We start from the raw sequence: 20,751 nt of genomic DNA on the forward strand, positions 1-20,751 counted from the left end.
AACAGTGATGCAGTTTGGAAAAGGAAAGTCCTGTTACTATCGGTTCCTGACCAAAGGCCAGCAGTGGATATGGCTGCAGACACACTACTACATCACCTACCACCAGTGGAATTCCAAGCCCGAGTTCATCGTTTGCACTCACCTGGTAGTTAGGTAGGAGCAAGCCCCAAACCCTTCCCAGAGTATGTCTCGGTGTTCAGCCATTACTTTTTCTAGTTCTGTTTTATGTTTACTAAATATTTGCTGTGCCTACTGACACACTAAGATGGTATGTAATTCCATAAAACTGTTATGACAGGGAACATGGTTTTTAATGACTCTTTTTCCTTTTTCGTCATCCGGGCCGAAAACCTGGAAGCCTCTGTTGGCCAAGTCCCCTTTTATCTCTTGTGATGACACGCCCATTGAAAGAATTGAAGCTGTTAAGAATGAGGTGGCTTTATGATCATGAATAGGATCATATATCTCCCACGAAACGTTTTGATCAGACTTTTAAATATTTATGACTTGAAGTTAGCTGCTGGCTTGCAAGCCTTATTCCTCACCCCAAATCCAGCTCAAGATCCTCCCCTAGTGGAAAGCTGCTTATGCTGAGTTCCAACACCGAGCTGGAAGGCAGTGCGTGTGTGGGATTCTCTGTGATACGCACCTTCTGGAGGGGGATCTGCTTTGTTACCACTGCCATCTCAAAAAAGACTGGGTTCAGAGTGAGAATATATTTACTGAAGGGCTTGAAAAAATAGTGACACACTGATTTGCTCTATTAACTGAAGCAGATTTATTGCTCCCCGTGTATTTCTTTATTGTCAAGAATTAATTTGTGATATTTTTCTGGTCCCCCTCTTTTTCCTGTCAAACATCTGGAAGAGCAAACACTAGTAAACTGGAAATACATGGAAGTGCTGGAGTGAGTCAGAGAAGGAGCATGAAGATGATCAGAGGGCTGGAGCATGTCTCCTGTGAAGACAGGCTGAGAGAGTTGTGACTGTTCAGCCTGGAGAAGGGAAGGTTCCAGAGAGACCTTCAAGCCCCTTCCAGTATCTAACGAGCACTCAGAGAATCTTTAAAACATCCTCTCTGTTTTATTCCAGTGGTGAATCGTGGCATTGTTTAGTGTACATATTTTATTTTTTAAGAGGGGAAAAAAGTAAGGAAAGCAAATATGCACTTTTCCAGGCACACCCCAGGAATTCCTGCACTTTGCACTGCACCTGGGCAGCTGCTGGTTTGTATTTGGAGCTTCCAGTGGAGTGCAGAGTGTTAACTCTGATGCAGCAGGTTGTGTGCACCCTCAGAAGGAGGGAGCTGAGTTCCTCCTCCCCAAGGCGCTGGCGTAGGGATCACTGAGCTACTGTACCCCATGGAAAAATATTGATTTTTGGTCATCATGAGGTTGGAAAATGAATGTACTCTTGTTATGGGAGTTTACCTGCACAGAAGCTGTGGGATCATTTTTCTGCCTGATTATGGAAAATGGAAAACTCCTTTATTAGGAAAATTGTACTGAGGACAAAGACACCCATTTTGTCTTCAACAACCAAGTGCACTTTTCTTTTAGATTAGTTTCACTTGAAGGCATCCAGGGCCAAAATTTGCAAAGGATCATCTGCTTTTGTGCTTGGAATAATTAATCCTACGGGCTGTACAGTTCTGGGTGCAGTGGGATGGGACACTGCCCTGTTTTTTCTGATTTGTGGAATTTCTCTATGATGATGCTCCTCTAAGTACCTTGTACATTGTGAGAGAGAGTGTGTGTGTTGTGCAAAGCTTGGGACTCAACGTGAAAACTTCACAGTGGCCTGTGTAGTAGGGTAGTTACCACAGAGTAAACAATATCTAGACTGAAAAACTGGATTTGAAATGGAATTTTGAGGTTTTTTTTGTTTTGTATTTTTAGTTATGCAGAAGTTCGGGCTGAGAGAAGGCGAGATCTTGGCCTTGAAGAGTCATCAATTGAACTGGCATCCTCTTCTCTAAAGGTACCGTGTCCCTTCACAACTGAGTTTGGTGCTGCACACCCAGCCGGTTGTTTTTCTCTCCAAACAAGGGATCAGGGAGGTGGAGGACCCCTCCAGTGCTGTCCTCCCCCCGCTGATGATCTCACCGCTTGTGCTTCGCTCCCCGCAGAGCCACAGTAGCTACCTGGACGTGGGGCAGTGCGGCAGCAGCCAGGACGCCAGCCGGGAGGGAGTGTCACTGTCATCCCACAGCTCCCGGCGCTCCTCGCACACCGCCCTCTCCGACTCCACGTGTAGGTGCCAGCGCGGCCGGGGACAGCCCAGCATGGGGGCAAGGAGCAGGCTGGAGGACAGAGAAGCCTCCAAAATAGTTGGGATTTGGCTGGAAGTGACCAAGGCGGGGTGGGAGGGAAATGCTCAGCACTGAGACTGATATATCGTGTCATAGAAATTTATGGAGCAGCTTTCCCCCGGTGTGTCACCAGCTGAGGGTCGTGGCTGTTTGCTGTGGCTCAGAGGACAGAAGGTGGCTCTAACTAGCTTGATTGAGCCCCCAGCCTCATTAAAAAGTTTTCTTTTGGGATAATACAATTTTATTATGGAGTCTCTCATGCTAAATTCCTGCAGAAGGAGCACAGAAGGATGCCTGCCTTGCTGGCAGCTTCATCCCAGCTCCTGTGAGTGCCACCCCTTCCCTGGGAGTGGCAGTGAGGTGACTACAGTGCCCGTGCAGGGCCGTGTGTAGGAAACGACTCAGGGGACTCTTCTTGAAATACTTGCCATGGGGAGAGTGGGAATCTCATCTGGAAACACCCATGGAGGGCAGACTGAAATGCGGGGTTGGCATCAGAAGGGGACCCCAATGAGTTGAGCAGGAAGCCAGAGGGACCTCAGAGGGGCACTTTGGGGACCCGCTTTGGCAGTGCTTGGGTCACTGTTCATCTGCATACACAGAGTTCAGGCTTAGCCAGGGTACCCAGGCGTGGGGCTGCTGTGTCATGAACTGTCTCCTTTCCAGCCACGTCATCCATGCGGCGCACGGACACCAGCACTCCCACGCGGCCGTCGGTGCCGGGGGGGCAGGCAGAGAAGGCAGCCCTGCGGCTGGCATCAGTCGGAAGCACTCAGGTCAGTGGGCCTGGCAAGCAAAAGCCTTTCTGAGGCTGTTAAAGAAACCTTGGTCTTTCCCTCAGAGGTGCTGGATCCCTCACTCTGAGTGTGCTGGGGTTTCTCAGGGCTGTGGGGAGCAGCACTGGCTGGCAGAGCCAGTGGAGAGAGGCTAGAGGCTCCTCTGCTGCCTCCTTTCAGGATTCATTTTGCTCCTCCAGGCTAAATGGCTTCTCATGCCACCAGCCTGTTTCTCTTGGGGTTTGTACACATGAAATGTCCTTTATCCAAAATGGATGATGACACCAAGGACTTGCAATTAGCAGGGTCATGCAGGAGTTGTCTAATTCCCTGCACTTGTTCACCCCTGGTATGAGTGGGTACAGCACCAGCTCTGCCCTAGAGGTGCTATGGACCTACAGTAAGGCAAAGTTTTCATTTCTAGGCCATAGCCACTCCTCAAGCCCCTGGTGAACACCTCCCTCAGCACCCTGTGGCTCAGCTGGCAGTCCCCTCCCAGCACCCTGTGATGGTACGTGGTTTATCTTTGTTAAGCGTACTGTGTGACCAGTCAGTGGGGCAACCTCGGTGGCTCTTATTCACTGCCCTCACCTCCTTGCTGGCTCATCCCAGAGTGGGGACAAGGTTTTTCTGCCCTTTCTGTTGCTGTTACTGAGATTTACCTGCAACCAAATAATTGCAACCACTTATTTCAGTGAGCAAACAGAGCAGGTGGGACACCCAAAAAAGTAGTGTAGAAGTTTTGCGCTTGTCAAAAGCACTGGAGGCTGCTGAAGGCTCCTCTCTGAATCTGTAGCAGCTAACTACAGGCTGATACAATGCTGAAGTTTTATTCTCCTGGTAAATGAAGGGGATGCCATGAAAGGTTTGAGTTAGGCCAGGAGAAGAAACAGCAAAAAACACAAGAAAAATGTAGGAGTCATAAATCACAGCAGTGAGATGCGTCCTCACAGAGCTTTGATGTCAGTGTAGTAAATGTTCAGACTATAAAATAGGAATTGAAGATGGCCAGCATAGGTGGGAAGGATGGATCCCCAGCTGGGATTGCAGCATAACTTGGGCTTGACATTTGGCAAATACCATTAGCAGCACAACTGAAAGCCCAGCCAGGAGGTGTGGCAAGGGTTTTGGATAACATCCAAAGCTAAGACAGTGTTATCTGTGTATAGACACTGCAGAAATTCAGCAGACCAACAGCTGGAGGGAGGCACTGAGTGTGAACCAGATGTGCTCCTGCTCTGGAACTACAGTGGTACTTTGGTTAAATATGCAGTTGCCATTTTTTGTCAGCACGGTCTTTTCTATGGCAAAAGCTGAAAAGCAGTTGTTTTTCTGAAGCCAGCATCACTATGAGTGTGAGTAGGTAGGACTGGTCCTACCCTGTGATCCTTTTTCTCTTTTATCTGCAGCCAGTGTACCATTTCCCGACCCAGCTGGGGATGATGCATCAGCTGAAAGAGCAGCTGGAGGAGAGGACTCGCATACTGCAAGCTGACATCAAGACTCAGCAAGAAGAGCTCCACGTCATCAAGGAGCAGCTCCAGCTAGTGCAGGACTCCAACCTGCAGGTATTTGCTGTCCCAGGGACTCCCAAACTCACCAACCATTTGCTTTTCCTTTGAGCACACAGATCAATAACAAAATTGTGGCAAAAGCATTCGGAAACGAACTCTGAACAAACTGCCAATTTGGTCTCAGGTGTGGGAGTGGTGTCTCCCAAGAGCTGAGTGACATCAATATGTGGCTAAGTATTGAATCAGTAATATTCATGATTTACAAAAAAAGCAATCCCAAACTAATCCAAAGTCCTCTCTGCACAAAAGGCTTGGTGGTTCAGCATCTGATCAGTGCTGCTGGATCCCTTGTGCCGCTCCTGAAAAACACAGCAGGCACAATGGGTCTGGAACGGTCATGGCTCTGAATAAATATTTGGCCCAAGCTAACATTTGGTTTTCCATTATTCGTGGTTCACTCTGCCCCTGGATTTAGAGATGCTGCTGCTGCTGCAGTGTTATTTCTTCCAGGCAGTACCACCACCAACTCGTGTGTCTCTCTCACTTAAAGATGCTGATGCAGCAGCCGATCCCCGTCGTCTTAAACAACGTGCAGCACCCGAGCCCCCGGAGGCCACCGCCCCAGGGGACACCCAGGCAGAGCACAGCCAAGAAGTCACAACAGCCAGGCCTTGTGGGGACGAAGCACTACTGCAGCACCCACCTGCCGTCACCGCGCCAGTTCCTCAGGGACCCCCACGGCACGGCTGCCCAGGTCACTGCCCGCTTCCTTGTCTTCATCATTCCCATTCCTGGCTTTTAAACACTTGCCTGCCATGTCCCTCCCCCCTCCATGGTCTCGTGCATCCCCTCTGTGCTGGTTTTTCTGCGTTGCTGGCATTATGGGATTCGTGTTGGGAGTGAGTTGTGAATGGTGTCATTCAACTTCAGCAGTAAAAGAAAAAGCCAGGTAGCTGAAAAGCATTTGAACCCGGGGAATGCTGGAGCCCCCCTGGTGACCCTGGGGAGGAACTGAGTGGGAAGTCTGGGCTCTCAGTCACTTCTGTTTGTGATTGCAGCACAGTGCTTGTTTGTAGCCACTGAGAGTTGTGGCTTCATAACACAGGAATGTAGGAATTGTTTTGAAATACTAAATTTCCTCTGCCTGAAGAGTCTTGTGAGGCAGCTTTGAAAAATGGTTTTGTCATCACTAGACCTAAATCCACTATTAAGATGGTCACTTCTTGGGAAAGAAGTTGAGTTCTCCAAAAGCAAAAGAGACCAAAACTTCTGCTCTAAAGAGATGCTCTCCTCCCCCTCAATCCTTCTGTGCCCTTACCCTTGCACCCAAATTTCTCAAGGGACTGCCTGTCTCTGCTGCTGGCAATGCCAGCACCTGCCCTGCAGGGACAATAAATGCCAGTGGGTTGGTTGTCCTGAAAAGATATGCTGTTCCTGTTACTGTGTTCGGGAACAATGTCCTGCTGCTCCTTCCCCTTTTCCCATCTGCATGTTTTAAGCACTTATTTTAGCCTTGTGTTATGGAGCTTTAAAACTTACATGGGTATCTCTGTTTCAGGTACAGCAGCAGCAGCACCTACTGAGAGGAAGCCAAGGCCAGCAAACGTGTCTGCCGGGGCAGGCAAGCATTTCAGTGACCCTCTACAACAACCCCATGGTGTTCTCACAAACACACCCCATTGCAGTGGCTGCTCAGATGCCGCCTGACAGCAGCGAGAGGCAACCCCAGTCCGACTACAGCCAGGACAGGAGCCTCAGGTACCCACAGCCCTGCCTTCCAAGTAGCTCAGTAACCTCTGGACATCTGCTGCTGTTAGAGAGAGTAACCATGAAAAACTAGTCTTTGCCAAACCTGTGTCTTGCCTGTTCTGAAGCTCCAGAGTGTCTTTTCTCCAGCCAGGACAAGTGCCATGGCAAAGCCTTTTTTTTTTTTTTTTACACTGCTGCAAACATCCTATAAAACATGTACAACTGTCCCAAACTATTCAACCACCTTTCAGAGAGACAGTGCCTACAGGATCCAGCTGTTCCAAAATGTTTTTTAAGGAAACAGGATAAACCATAGAGGTTTCATCATCTATTAAATGTATTTCTTACATGAAAAAATGTAGCAAATTTCAGCTCACCTCTGCAAGTCCATTGGAGTCATAGAATCACAGAAAGGTTTGGGTTGGGAGGGACCTGAAAGAGGATGTAGTTCCACCCCTATGCCGTGGGCAGGGACACCTTCCACTAAACCAGGTGACTCAGAGCCCTGTCCAATCTGGCCTTGAACACTTCTAGGAGTAGGGCAGCCACAGCTTTCCAGGGCCTCACCACTCTTACAGGGAAGAATTTCTTCCTAAGATCTAATCTAACCCTGTCCTCTGCCAATTTAAAGCCATTCTCCCCTTGTCCTGTCACTACATGCCTTTGTAGAAAGTCCCTTTAGGCACTGGAAGGGGCTTGAAGGTTTCCCTGGAGCCTTCTCTTCTTGAGGCTGAACAACCCCAACTCCCTCAGCCTGTCTCCATAGGAGAGATGTGATGTGCTAAGAAGCATCCTGTTCCATTAGCTAGTTTTCAGGGTGGTGGTTTGCCTGCTTCCATGGAGAATTTTCAGGGATTTTTTTCTAGAGACTGACAGCAGCTTGAACCTCTCCCTTCCCTGACCATCCTCTGTTTTGTTCCACTGCAGGATGCTGTTGGATCAGTCCATCCAAGCCATGATGCCTGCAGCCAACAGCAGTGGCCAGGCCGTGCAGAGCAGTGCCAGCAGGCAGCAAGGAAAGTGAGTCTTTGCTGGCCCTTGTTTTCCTGCAGTGTTTTACCAGGGGCGCTTTATGACACTGAAAATAACTTGGAAAAACTTGCACCTGATAACGCGAACACGAACTGTCTCAGTCTGAAATGAAGCAAAAGTTCAGCTGGTTAGGGGAAAAAGTAATGAGAATATTTTTTTAACTACAAAGAACTTTATGATAAATAAAGTGCTTTGGAAAAAAAAAAAATCAACCGTTCTCTGGCTTCTGCAAATCATAAAAATGCCTTACCAAGACATGGAGATGTACAGCCTTAAAAACCTTAATTTTCTGCATTTCCAGTCTGTGTTTGGTGGCGAGGGGGAAATCTGGGGCCTGTTGTTACCAGGGTCTGTGTGGTTTGACAATCCCTTCTCCAGTCTGGTTCCTGCACCACCTGGGCTCCTCAGTGCCTATTGTGGTGGTGGGTCTGGGTTTGGGTTCTTACGCCTGATTTTCTTCCTCGTGGCAGATTCGTTGCGGAGCAGCAGACCCTGCCTCCCCCAGCACAGGCACAGCCAGTTACCTGTAGCACCGTCCGACCTCCAGCCCCACCGCCCATTTTCTCCCCATCTCTGATGATCCCACACACCAGCTTCACGTCCCACCAGGCCAACACACCGGTTCATCTCCACCAGTGGCCACAGCAGCAGGTTCAGCAGCACCGTCTCTACCTTCAGGTATTGGAGCGCAGGTTTCTGAGGAGGCACAGGGATGGCTTTGGGGTTGGTTGGGTTTTTTTTGAAGGAATGGGGCTCACTTGCCTGATCAAACTTGGTCAGTGCACTTGCACATCCTCCATTCCTGTTGTATCTGCACGTAGCCACGTGCTCAGCCTTTCTAGGCTGACTGCACCTGCTCAAGGCTGTTATTTTGCTACAAACTCAGTTATCACCTGTTGTCCAGGAGAAATATCCAGTTTTTAAGACACAGCTCTGGTGGGAAGCTTGCTGTAGACATGAAACATGATAAGAGAGAAGCTCTTTTCAAACCATGCCTCCTGCTGTTATGTCTCAGCAGAGCAAGGTTTTTACCAGCTGCCATCATGGCTTTCTTTTAATAAATGCGTATTTCACAACCCAGATCTCTGGAGAAGGTGATTTTGGTTTTTCAACACAGTTTTCATCAGTGCATGCTGAACCAGTGATGCTGCCAAGGAGAGGGGTTGTTGAAACTAGTCATTCATTATTAACACACTCTCCCAGCCTTGCCTGGTTGGCAGAGGCAAGTTCCAGTCCTCCAGGCAAAGATGGTAGAAAAGAAAGCAGCGGGAGCTGAAAGCAGCCACACAACAGGACTGGATTTAGAGTGGGAAATGAATTGTTCTTGTCAGCAGATGTGGGCATGAGCCACTCCCACTTTGGGTACGTGTCCTCATAGGCTGCACTGAGATCTAGACGACCAGCAAAAGAGTTGGCAGAATGATGATGCTGGGACAGATAAATAGCTCCAGGGCAACAGAATACCAGGCTTTGGTGTCGCAGTGCCTTTCACAGGGGGTTAACCAGCAAGTCCTGGTCTTTGGGATACCGGGAAGTCCTTCCCACGGAAGATGAAAGTTGCACATCCTGCAGATTTTACCATGCATCTAAGTAGCTTTTGAAGGTCTCCATTCCTGCTGGGCCCTCCGTGGGGCTCGTAGGACAGATGGGTTCTGCTTCCTCTCTGCACTCTCCATCGTTGTAGTGACAGCAGCAGCAGCATCCCAAGGGATACAACTCGGGCCCTCAGTGGGTAGAGGTTACCTTTAGGACTTGGTACCCACACTCCTGGGTACAACTGTCAGCATCAGCCCTGCAGCAAGAGAGGGAGTGGCTGGATGATGGGGCAGGTCTGATCTCTCAGATTTGTGTCTCCCAACAGATGCAAGGTCCTGAGCTGGTGCCTGGGGGTCCGACGCAGCGCATCTTCCAGCCACCCCACGCTCCACAGCAGAACCCCCTGAGCTACTTCCTCCACCCACAGCAGCAGAGCCACCACACGCAGGGCCAGCCCTGCAACCTGCCTGACCTGCCCGAGATGCAGCTGCCCTGAATGTTGGCTCTGGGAGGCAGGGACCACGTGGCCGCAGCCGCTCAGCACCCCGGGCGCACGCAGAGGAGAGCGCGGTGCCGTCAGAGCACGGGACGGGTGAGGTCGGGCTCCGTGGGAAGGTGGTGGCAGGAGGAACAGTCCCTGATGGGGATGGATGGCTCCAGGAGCACCCCATCTGTTGGGATTTCCATGCAGCCAGTCCATGATGCTGCTCTGACAGCAGTTTGTGCCCTGGCCCTGCACCACGGTGCAGATGGAGGCAGCGGCTCTCTGGCTGCAGGGAGGTCGGTTATCAGGTCGCCACGAGGCTTGGTTTGCAATGGAGAAAACCCTTTTCCATTCAGGACTTCAGTGCTGAAAGTCACTGTGAATTTAAGCCCAGCATTTGAAGCACATAGACAGACTGTACCGGTCTGCAGGATGCCGTTGGATTACCGTGTACATAACTCATGTTGCTGTAGTAAGTCCATTGTGGATTTTTTTCCCCCCTTTTTTCTATACCTCAGTCCCACAGTTTTTTGTTTTCCAGGAGGTTGGATAATGCTGCTAAATTACATAACACCACTTTTGCCTGAATTTCTTACTGTTGTTATACCAGCTCACATCACAGCTAGTACAATATTTGTCATGTTTTATTTTTGGTTAACCAGTGCAGAGAAATTTGTAGGGTTTTTACTCCCTGTAGCCAAATATTTTTCAGGTTACAGACAAAGAATCCTTACTCCTTCTTTTTTTGTCTGTTTGTTTTATTTCAAGTGCTGTGGTTGTGTATGTTTCTATACATAAAAACAAACAAACATGGCATAGACTGGCATATGACAGCAAACTTTCTGGTTTTGCTAGGTCATGTTTCAATTTGGCACACCCAAAATGTACCATCACCACACAAGCGATGTTACAAACCCGTAGGGTCAGCAATAAATTGTATTTTTGTAAAAATTGTCACTTTTTAACTATAAGTTTATATTTATGAATTGAAAAAGAAGTTTATTCCTCAGTGGGTGTATAGTTAAGTGTCCCTACTGTTTGTGTCTTTCCAAAGGAAAAATGAAAATGTACATTTTTGAGGCGTTAGTAGCTGAGTACTTACTACCTTTGGGCACTGTTAGAGACCAAATGCAGGAGGTGGGTTTGGCCATTACTTTGCAAAATAATGGTTAGTTAGGACCAGGTCCATCTAGCAGTGAAGCTCCACCTGACAGTCAGAGCAAGGTTTAGGGAGGGGTTAATTCCTAATGTCAGAACCAAGAAAACGTGCTTTTTTCTTTTTTTTTTTTTTTTTTTGGCATTTGTTTCCTTTTTTATCTTGTGCAAGCTGCTTGCTTGGCTCTTTGCAGCACTGCAGCAGGTGGACATTGGTGTTACTGATGGAGCAGCCTTTGGCACTGTGTTTCAAGAAAAAGGGGAAAGGGGGAATGTGTCAAAGCAATAGCTACAGCTAATGGTACCTTGAGCTATCCAATGCCATAAGCACAGATCTGTCTACAGCTCTCTCTGTATATCTGTAGCTCTATCTGTATATCTGTAGCTGGCTCACTTTTCCCCAGCAGCCACACACTTTCTGTGCTGCAGCACTGGGGGGATTTTGTTCACTTTGGGCCCAGGCTGAGCTTGGGGGGCAGAAGAGCATGAATGTTTCAGCCTGGATGAACAAGGCTATGGCAGCCAGAGACTCCTGGAGAGCTCAGGAGCGAAACAGAAGTGTGACAGCTCTGCCTGGGACAGGATTTTGTCTGCAGCCCCCCTGCTGCTCTCAGACACAGCCTGGACCAGCCCCCTCATTTCAAACCACAACAAGAAATTCTGGCTACAGCAGAGCCATGGGCCAGAGCCATGGCACTGCTGGTAGTGGGATGTGGAGCACCTGCCTTTGCAGAGCAACCTGGAGCTGAAACAATAACACCTCATCCCTTGGCTCCTAGAGCCCAAGCCCTGGAGAAAGTGTGGGGGCTTTCCTGCCCTGGCATTTTTGCTGCAGCAAGGGCCAGCACAGACCCTTTGGGGTAGGTAACTTTTTCTTTTTTTTTTTTTTTTTTTTTTTTTTTTTTTTTTAAAGCACTATGATTTTTAGAGTCTCCCTCTCCCCATACCAAGACAGTGGGATTGCTCATGAGGCTGGGGTAGGAGGGAGTTGTATTTGTGGGAGTTGTTTGGGGTTTTTTTCCACCATAGCCTTGGAACGTGTCAGAGGGGAGACAAACACATTTGTGTTGGGCGTCCACCACTGCACAGTTTGTGGCTCGGGGTGGCTGGCAGGAGGGAAAGGTCGAGCATCTTCCTGCTTGCCCATTAAACCTGCATCATCCCAGTCCACCACCACGGCTGGTGTGAGGTGTCCCATCACCACACATGAGCCCACCTATGGCAGGTGCCAGTCAAGTGTATCTCAGAGGTGCTGGTGGTCGGGTCCAGGGGCTTGGGGGGGTTGTATTTTTTTAACAGTGCTTGGTGGGGAGGCAGCTGAGGCAGAGTGGTTTCCCAGCACTGCTGTGGCTTTGACAGCAGTGAAAGAAGGGGGTTGGGAAGGGGTTTGGGGGAGGTGGGGGGTTGGTGGGTGTGCCGGATGGGGCTGTGCCATGGGCACAGCCCTTCTGATGGCAGGGAGAGCTGGCGGGGCACTGCCCCCCTGCTTGCAGCCTCTCAGCGAGGAGCACAGGAGCTTTGTGAGGATGTTTACATGTTAGATCAGCCTTGCTGAAACAAAGAGACCTAAAAACGCACTTTATCATGTCCCCACCCTCGTTCCCAGTGCCCACCCCAGCCACTGGCCTCGCTGCTGGTGGGCAGGGGGGCTGCACAGTCCCAGGCACTGCCTCACAGGTAGAGCCTTGTTTTCCAGACACGCTCCAAAGGACAAAATCCCACCATCCCTTCCTGGGGCTTGCTTGGTCCCTGCTCAGTCTGCCTCCAGCTGAGGGAGGGAAGGCTGAGTCCGGGCCATGGGGTTTTTGCCTTATATTGTCACTCACTCTCAAAAAATATACAGATAAATAACTTTATTCAGGTTGATTTGTATTTGTTTACCTCGGTATTAGCTATGACCTGTGTTTTTAGGACTCATTTGGAATTGAGGGTTGCTGGTGGGTTTGGTTCACAAGCCCCCAGCTGCAACAAGAAAGCACAAGTGTGACTTGTTGGTGACAAGCAGAGGGAGGAACGTGACCGATGGCACCTGTGGCAGGGTTGGGCTCCAGTGTCGGTGTCAATTTATCAGTCATTAATGTTCTGAGGTTTTCTAGTACTCAAGTACCTATATATTATATCTCTCTATATATAGATATATGTATTTTCAATATGCATATATGTGTATGCACATGTATATCTATATATGAATATATATAGGCCACACAATTCCAGACCTCTGAAAACACAGGCAGCTTTAATTAATAAAGTCTTGCACTTTTAGCGTATTTGTACATATAAGCTAAAGCCTGGTGGGTATAATCAGGCTGGTTTGACAAACACAATGAAAAGTTACTGTATATATTGTAAATACTCCATGGAAAAAAAAAAAGAAAAAAGAAAATAAGCAAAAGTCTAGAATTGAGTATAAATCTTGGTTTATTTTATATGATGTTGAATATAAATAAATTTATAAATGTTACTATTCTTAAAAGTATTTTGTAATGGGAAAAAGAAAGTGTCTTATGAAGATGAACAGTAAAGATTTTATTCTTGTTTTGAATCTATGTCCCTGCACAGCTCCATTGAATGGGAGTCTGTGCATTTTGACAAGCTTTAAACAGATTGTACATAGTATTTAAAAAAAAAAAAAAAAAAAGATAAGAAGAAATAAAATAATACTTGTAAGGCCTCTTCCACACTATGTGTTGTTGTTATTCCCCGGGTGGTGTGGGTCCATTGTGGATCAGAACCTGATCCCTGCTCTCCAGGAGGCACAAGAGCAGCAGCATCAGGGATTCATGTGCATGAACTGCTGAAGGAAGACGGGCATTTCCATGACCAGTGCCAGAAGCAATGGGGGGAATGCATCAGTTAGGAAGAACAAGGCATCAGGGTCGGTGTAGTCACATCTGCACACTGTAAATGTTTCATTTGGATGCAAAAAGCAACAGTGACAGTTCTGGGCTCACTCACTCACCATCTCAGCACTGAACTCAGATCAGGCTGTAAAAAAGCCAAACTAGTCCCAGACTTCAAAATCTGGCATCCCAGCTTGGCTTTTGGTTTGGTCCTTGTTTTGGAAAGCTCTGGTTAAATGTGGCTTTAACATGGTCAATGCTCTTGAAGGAACTTCTGCAGCGCACTATATCACGAGAAATAATAGTGCCTCGAACACTTTTTTTTTTTTTAAGTGAAACAATACTTTATTTAACACCTTTTTTGTCTTACAGTACTTCATACAATACATTGTATAAAAGCCAATCTGTCAACACAAACATGTTGCCTTCTTGGTAAAGTGACAAAGCTAGAGCAAAAAAAAGACGAAATAGCCTATTTTTTCTGGAAACAAATCGGATTATTTCCTTCTGTTTTAGTCCAGATAACAACTGAAATCTCAATCAAGAAACTTGTATGGTACAACTGGATGGGAAACTTCTAGTAAAATCAACACACAGCTATTTCTTAGTCACTATGGTAGTAAACTCCTCTAAAATTACATTATTATCCAGCCGTTAGAGCAATGAACAAGTGGCTTCATTTAAGGAATGAATGGAAACTGAGAGTGGTTTTTGTTGTATCACACGGCAGTGGCCATTTCCATGTCCTGCAAAATGCTACAAGTTGAATTACCATCAGTTCTCCCCCAAGGTGGAAAGAGCTGGTGTTTTTATTATTTGAACTATTCCCTCCCCTCATGTGGTTGATGTGAGCCCAAGCCCTGGGCTTGTGCACAGTCAGCAGCTCAGGGGTCAGGGCTGCCACCGGTCACCCAGAGCACAGGGAACAGCACCAGGCTCCTGAGCGGCACATTCTGTATTGCAAGACTGAGGGATCATCACAGCCTGCTGGCCATCCCCCTGGGCTGACAACTTCATCTGACAGAAAGCATTTTATGTGCACAGCAGCAACAGTAACAGCCCAGCAGCCAGAAAGGACGGCGCAGTGTCCGCTGACAGCCACGGCCAGTGTTTTGGGGTAACCATGACACAACTGCCAAATCACCCCCTGGTGATGCTGCAGCAGGTAGTGCAATTCTCAAACTGTACAAACAGCACCACTAATTTTAGCAATCTATACCCTACCTACAACTGTCTATTTTGTACTGAATGATGCACCTTCATTTATTTCCTATGACTGAACCAGAAAAATAAAACTTCATAGATACAGAAAAAAAAAAAGGAACAGAGATGAGTGAAGTGACACATCAGAACTCACTTAACCACGCTGCTGTTCAAAGTTCAAACACACTTATAAAAATTTCCAAGTTACAATTTGAATGGAAAGTCCCCCCTCGGGAATTAGCTCAGTAATCCTGTGTCAGATGATCTGCAACCACCAGACTCCTTCCGCCTAATTCCCAGCTACCTGTGGCAACTGCCCCCCTGCAACACCAGTGTAACATCCCAGCGTCCTCATGAGATGGAATGCGAGTCTGGGTTCATCTTTGCATCACACTTCATTTGACCAAAAAGCTGTACGGCACAGGGATCTCTGTCCCTGCCTAGGCAGGGCTCTGAAGTCAAGGCATCACCTTTTGGGAGTGGAGAGCTCCACCAAACCAAACTAAACCTGCATTTATTTGTTAGCCAGCCCATCTGGAATAGGGATGGAAGGAGCTAGAATAAGAAAGGGAAGGAAATAAGTCAGACACTAACTCCAGAATTACTGTCACAAGCAGAGCTTCTCACCTTAAATCTATGTGTATATATATTTATATGCTGGTAATAATCTCTCTTTATATGTAGATATGATATCTGACAAGAGCTACTGCCTAACTGGCAATGGCTCCACAGTCTCTTGGATTGGCACTAATAGAAAAGGGAATTGTAAAAAAAGGTGCTCAGTTTGCATAACCAGATACTGTACTTTGCAAGTTCCTTCACCACATTCTTCTGTACTTGGAAGTACCTTGGCTCTCGAACTAAAATATGTCCTTGAGTTTTAAGACTTCCATATCTCTGTTACTTTGCTTAGCAAACAGTTCACAGCTTTGACTACTTCTTGGCATAAACAATAATATCCTCATACCTACAAAAGCATCTGGGATGGGCAGCTGCATCTATTTTTATGGGGATCCATTAATTTCGTCACAGCTATTTGCAGAAGAATTACTCACTGATCAAACCTTTTCTGAGTACGTCCTGGCCCAGAACTACAATATCATCTGCTTTGCATTTCAAAACAACTTTGGGGAAAACAGTGAGTAAATACATTTTAAAGTTAGTAACACAACGTGGTCCTACTTATCCATATCCACATAAATGGATAAATTAATTCTTACATTTTATGCATAAAAATACAAATCAGCACTATATTGTATCAAGTGTAATTACTTTGTAAAGGCTTTTGAAAAATGCTTCCTCATTCCTCACATATATAACTTTTGAACTGACTGTTCATTCAATAAAACTTTATTTTACATTAATACCTGAGAGCATGGGGGAGAGTATAAGACAATTCATAAATTTATTTGTCCTGTGAAAACTGTATTTAACATCGATTGTAATGATGGCATTTCACAAAGTGCCTGTAACACAAGCCAGAACTTCATTTTATTCTTCATTCATATTAGTATTGCAAGAAAAGCCTCAGTGAATGATACCACCCCCATTCTGCTTCTTTACAAAAAAACATGCACAGTATAAAAATAATGCTGCTCTGCAGAGAAAGATTGTCATACAGGCTTTAGAAGCAGACATTTTTAACTAGTTTAGCACAGAGTCCCAGTTTATTTTTCTGTTGTTTTTAAAAGACATTTTAAACCTTTTTTTAAGGTTTAAAGGTTTAATTTAAAGGTTTAATTTATGGTTTAATTTAAACATTTCTCTAAACCCCTTCTAGCACCAGCTACTGAAGATTCAAGGTCAACATTTCTCAGCATTAACACTGGCAGAATTTGCCTCCACAGGATCTTGGCTATATCATTTTCTACGTGTTAAAATTTCAAGTCAGATTCAAGGGGATTTTCTTGCTGCCTTGAATCCTGGCTGATGGAAAATATTACAGCAAAGGAGCAACTGCAATCTGTCCCTTCAGCACTCAGATAAAGATGGTTTGGGCTTGGTCTTTGCATACACCATCAAAACTCTGTCTTTCATCAACATGCTCCTAAAAAGCTCCTCTTCCCAGACAAAGGACAACCACCATGTGGCCAGACAGATTTAGCCACTGCTTTCCCTTTGATTTCAACAACCAGTATTAGCTTTTGCATCCGTGTGCAGCCTGGATGACCAAACAAGCTTCCATCCTTTTTACCTGCATTGTAAGAGGATTGGTATGAAAATGGGAAAGAGAACTCGAGGTTGAGCTAGAAAGGCAGGAAACCAGCTGCTTGTTGCAAAAACAGATGTGGGCTGGGAGGATTCAGTCTGAAAACTGCTGACAAGGGGCTGGAATCTGCAAGAGTCCAGGCCCATTGGTAACATCAAAGCAGAGGAATTGAGAGCAGAGCACTTCCTTCTCTAATCTCAGGCTTTTGTGCCTACCACACCCTCTATTTTTAGCCTTCACACTGCTTTGACCTCAGTCCACATGCAAATTTGGAAATAACTAATTAAACTAATGTGGATGACCACCTCTAAGCTGTTGAAACTCCCTTTAAGTGAAAATGGCAGGAAGTCATTCCTCTTATCACAGTAATAGAAATGAACCTGGAGAGACACACTGTAACAACAGTCATTCAGATGGGTTTGCAACAGGTCACACCCAGTACTTCCAAGCAACATTGCATATTTTACTAACATGGTAAAGACAGTTTGTTATTCAGTCCTTTTTTTTTTCCGAGTGAAACTTATGAACAATGCAAGAAAGTGATTGTGCTTCAAACTATTTTTATTTACATTACATACCAGTAATCTGATATTTAAAGCTACCTCTGCAAACTCCTTTCTCTACGTAAACACCAGACTTGATTTCCTTAGTTGCAACCTTCATTTTTAAGCGCTTTGTGGTTAATTCAGAGTCAAAGGTAAAGAAAATTACACTCTGGTTCTTGCTTTAAGTTGTAAATTTTTAGCACTCTCTATTTTAACTTTTATGTCATGAGGTTTTTCAAAAAATCTCACAAAGGCCGGCTCATTTAATAAGGATGCCAGAACCTGTTCAAAGGCAAAAGACCACTCATGGTTCCCTCTCAGACTCTGTGCTCTACTGCCTTCAGTCTGCTCAGAGCTGCTTTCCTGCTGCCCTTCCCTGGGGATTTCAGCAGGCACCTCTGTAATGGGAACTGGACTTTGGACCAGTGATGTGGGACCCTGCAGCCTTCTCCCAACTTCTTCCATTTTCAGCAGGAGGCTGGTAACCACGGCGATAGCCCGATACAACAGCTCCTCCTCAGGATCCCCGTGGAACAGATTGTACAGAGTTTTTGAGAACTGGATGAACTGAGACTACAGAGAGATATAGAGGAGACTCTTCAGAGAACAGCAACACAATCCTGTTTGACTACAGGCTGTGCCCTCAGCTCAGTGCCTGCTGCTGCCAGGCACCTGGTGCAGCTGCTCTGGTGACAGCACGGCCATGGACCAGCCCTGATAAACCTACCTGGGTCTCAAAGTCCCTCTCTTCATAAGTTACAGCAGTTTTACAAACACACAGTCTAATGATTAATGTGAAAGTCTGAAATTCAAGGGATCCTACAAATCCTTTAGAAATATTGTAACAGGACTTAAAAGATAAACTTCCAAGTCAAAAACAGGCTTACATAAGACTCGGATAGTTTACCTGATTCATTCTTGGCAAATCCTTAATGTTTTCTTCTTTTTTAAGAAGTTCATCTTGCCATTGCTTCAGATACGCTTGAATATCAACCTTCCCTTTTCCTATTTGACAACAAAACAAAACAAAACAACAAACAAACAGAAATAAACAAAAAATAACTAAGAGCTTCCCATGAGGGATAATGAGCAAAAGGAACTGGTATCCTCAGTGTCATTCCTTCTCAACAGAGTGGTGAGGCCAAGGACTAAACAGGATCAGAGTTTCCACTACCCTCTCACCCGTAGGATGTAAAAGTGGACAGAATGTTAGCAGTACTCTAAGGACGATGTTACTTAAAATACTTTCTCACCACACAGTTTCCCAGCTCTACTCCCCCAAAAGACACAACTACCAAATGTGTCACCACGATTTTTTACCTTTTTCTGGGCTGCTCTTCAAAGAATCACTTCCAAGACTATCCCCAACAGATGAAACTACAGTTTAGGAGAAGAAAATGAAGAAAGAGTTATTTATTTGAGAAAAGAGGACCAATGGTTCATTTCCTTTATCAAAAATTCCTTCCTTAAGGAGCAAGACCCTCAACAGCCCCTGTGTTCTCAGCACAGATTAGGTCAAGAAACTACATGATAAGATTTGTATGCTTTCTATAAAAATAGAAGCTACTGTGAGCTAGCAGATCACAAAAGAAACTGCCATCAGTTATACTAAACAAATAATCTTCATAATGTTCACTGTGCCCAACTTGAACAGTGACAAGAACAGTACCTGTGTATTACAGATAAGGTACTGGGGGTAGATTTCAAAAATCACAGAGCTTCCCAAACAGAGTATTTGAACAGTATTTTATCAATTCCATAAACTTCGCCCCCATAAAAATTTTTTCAGCTCACTTGCTTTAAAATGAAAGCAAAGGAGTTTGAAACACTTGCTTATGCATCTCAAAATAATTATGGATTTAGGTATTTTATTTCTTGAGGAGGAAAAATATTATTCCTTTATGCCTGGGATGCAAAAGTGCAGGCTGCTTACTGTGCTGAAAAATGCTGACCAGATACACTTCTCTATTTCCATGTAAACACCCACAGCCTTGAAATTCAACCATCAGACAAGCTATCCACAAATTCTTTATTAAACTGTAACTACTGCAGAAGACCTTTGCAGAGGATTCTGTTAACAGTGATATGATTTACTGGATTTACTAGTTTTCATAAGAGAGCTCCCCATTTTTCACGAGATAATTAATAGATTCCTTTTAATATCCTGCAGGCAAAGCCTCACACCCTGGAGCTTACCATTGAGTTGGCTGAAGTGGATCAGTTCTTCTTTTGAAAGATCATCCCCTTTGGAAGGGCTTAGAGATGCTACTTCAGTAAAAGCTGCAATAAATAATTGAATAAAGTAGGTTTGGGGCTCCCAAGCATTACCAAAGCAGTGATAAAGACAACAAAGGCCAGAAACATCTCTCCCCAAATGCCTCCCACTTACCTGGAGGGATGTGCAACTTAAAAAGAAGCTTGAGTTTGTCAGTGAAGCTTCCATTATACATGGTATCTGTTAGAGGAAAGAGGACAGCATTCAACTGGACCAACCTTTAAAACACCCTCTTAACCTAAACAAATACACCCCAGCGAGGTTGGAACTGGACACGTGCCCTACCTTACAGGGAGTACAACTAGGGATGAGACTTAAGGAAAGGAGTATCACCTGTGCTGAGCCTACACCGAGGAAAGAACACTAATAATGTCTATGACTTACTAAAATAAAACCAGAGCACCAAAGAAACATAGCACTAACATCTTCTCAACCATTTCCCTTATATTTTTGTTTCCTGAACAATACCACTTTGAACAGGATGAATGGAACAGAGCAATGAGTCAAGAAAACTTTCAGTTCCCCAGAGATATGAGGCATTGGTCATCCTGCATGATCTGCGTACGAGATGACTTAGTATGAGGAAACATTCATCATCAAGCAAACAAGCTGAGCGACAAGATCACACCATTTCCTAATTTTCAGATTTTTGATGGCTAAGCCATATCTAAATTTAATCTCAAATAGGATTATCCTGTCACATGATAAAAGCAGTGGGTGGAAGATGATACAGCCCAGAACTGCTCCCAGGACAGAGCTCCCCTGTGACTGTGCCAGTACGTGTGTTGTTCCCGTACCAAGGACACAGGCAAACTGCTTGAAGTTTATAAGGCAATCGGAGCTCTCATCCACCAGTCTGAATGTCCACAGAGCAAGTGAGTCTCTGTTTGCACAGTGTGACCAGGGGCTCAGGAGATGGCAGAGAACCCTGAACTGCTGGCAATCGATCCGATACTGCTCAAGATACGGCAGACTGGCATCGTGATGTTGCAAGACAGGACTGTTTACGCTCCAGTAACAGGAAAGAAAGTGCTCCTTCTGCAAAGGAAAGAGAAAATATTAGTTCTCTGAAACAACAAGTCTCTCTGGGTGAAAGATGTAAGAAGTTAACTACGTAGTTAGA

General features: G+C 45.7%; 2 protein-coding genes and 2 long non-coding RNA genes across 10 annotated transcripts in view; 1 reads left to right on the plus strand and 3 right to left on the minus strand.

Moving 5' to 3' along the window:
- The window catches only part of PASD1 (PAS domain containing repressor 1), a 94,209-nt gene extending 84,190 nt beyond the window's left edge, over positions 1-10,019 (plus strand). For 6 of the 7 annotated variants that reach the window (XM_027888365.1, XM_027888364.1, XM_027888366.1 and 3 more), the window contains 11 exons: positions 6-153; positions 1,898-1,979; positions 2,128-2,251; positions 2,977-3,086; positions 3,511-3,597; positions 4,496-4,654; positions 5,151-5,354; positions 6,159-6,358; positions 7,277-7,369; positions 7,852-8,059; positions 9,243-10,019. In XM_027888365.1, the coding sequence (XP_027744166.1) occupies positions 6-153; positions 1,898-1,979; positions 2,128-2,251; positions 2,977-3,086; positions 3,511-3,597; positions 4,496-4,654; positions 5,151-5,354; positions 6,159-6,358; positions 7,277-7,369; positions 7,852-8,059; positions 9,243-9,413 (1,586 nt within the window). In that variant the 3' untranslated portion in view covers positions 9,414-10,019. The remainder of the gene's footprint in view (positions 1-5; positions 154-1,897; positions 1,980-2,127; positions 2,252-2,976; positions 3,087-3,510; positions 3,598-4,495; positions 4,655-5,150; positions 5,355-6,158; positions 6,359-7,276; positions 7,370-7,851; positions 8,060-9,242) is intronic. The other variant, XM_027888369.1, reaches the window with a different exon arrangement.
- Positions 2,709-17,123, minus strand: LOC114059672. The gene is made up of 3 exons (XR_003571711.1): positions 17,114-17,123; positions 16,543-16,833; positions 2,709-2,719 (listed from the first exon to the last, which is right to left on the minus strand). It is a non-coding gene; the product is annotated as an uncharacterized LOC114059672 (long non-coding RNA).
- LOC114059673 lies at positions 13,702-15,080 on the minus strand. Its single transcript, XR_003571712.1, has 2 exons — positions 14,454-15,080; positions 13,702-14,217 (listed from the first exon to the last, which is right to left on the minus strand). It is a non-coding gene; the product is annotated as an uncharacterized LOC114059673 (long non-coding RNA).
- Positions 17,124-17,319: 196 nt separating the features above from the next.
- Positions 17,320-20,751, minus strand: part of TBC1D8B (TBC1 domain family member 8B) — a 27,036-nt gene continuing 23,604 nt past the window's right edge. The window contains 6 exon segments of the mRNA XM_027888371.1: positions 17,320-17,926; positions 18,261-18,358; positions 18,674-18,730; positions 19,550-19,633; positions 19,743-19,808; positions 20,426-20,666. Coding sequence (XP_027744172.1) covers positions 17,516-17,926; positions 18,261-18,358; positions 18,674-18,730; positions 19,550-19,633; positions 19,743-19,808; positions 20,426-20,666 — 957 coding nt within the window. The 3' untranslated portion in view covers positions 17,320-17,515.

This window comes from Empidonax traillii, unplaced genomic scaffold, assembly GCF_003031625.1.
Source record: "Empidonax traillii isolate 1590-97213 ecotype Southwest subspecies unplaced genomic scaffold, ASM303162v1 scaffold237:size1322474, whole genome shotgun sequence".
Taxonomy (NCBI): Eukaryota; Metazoa; Chordata; class Aves; order Passeriformes; family Tyrannidae; genus Empidonax; species Empidonax traillii.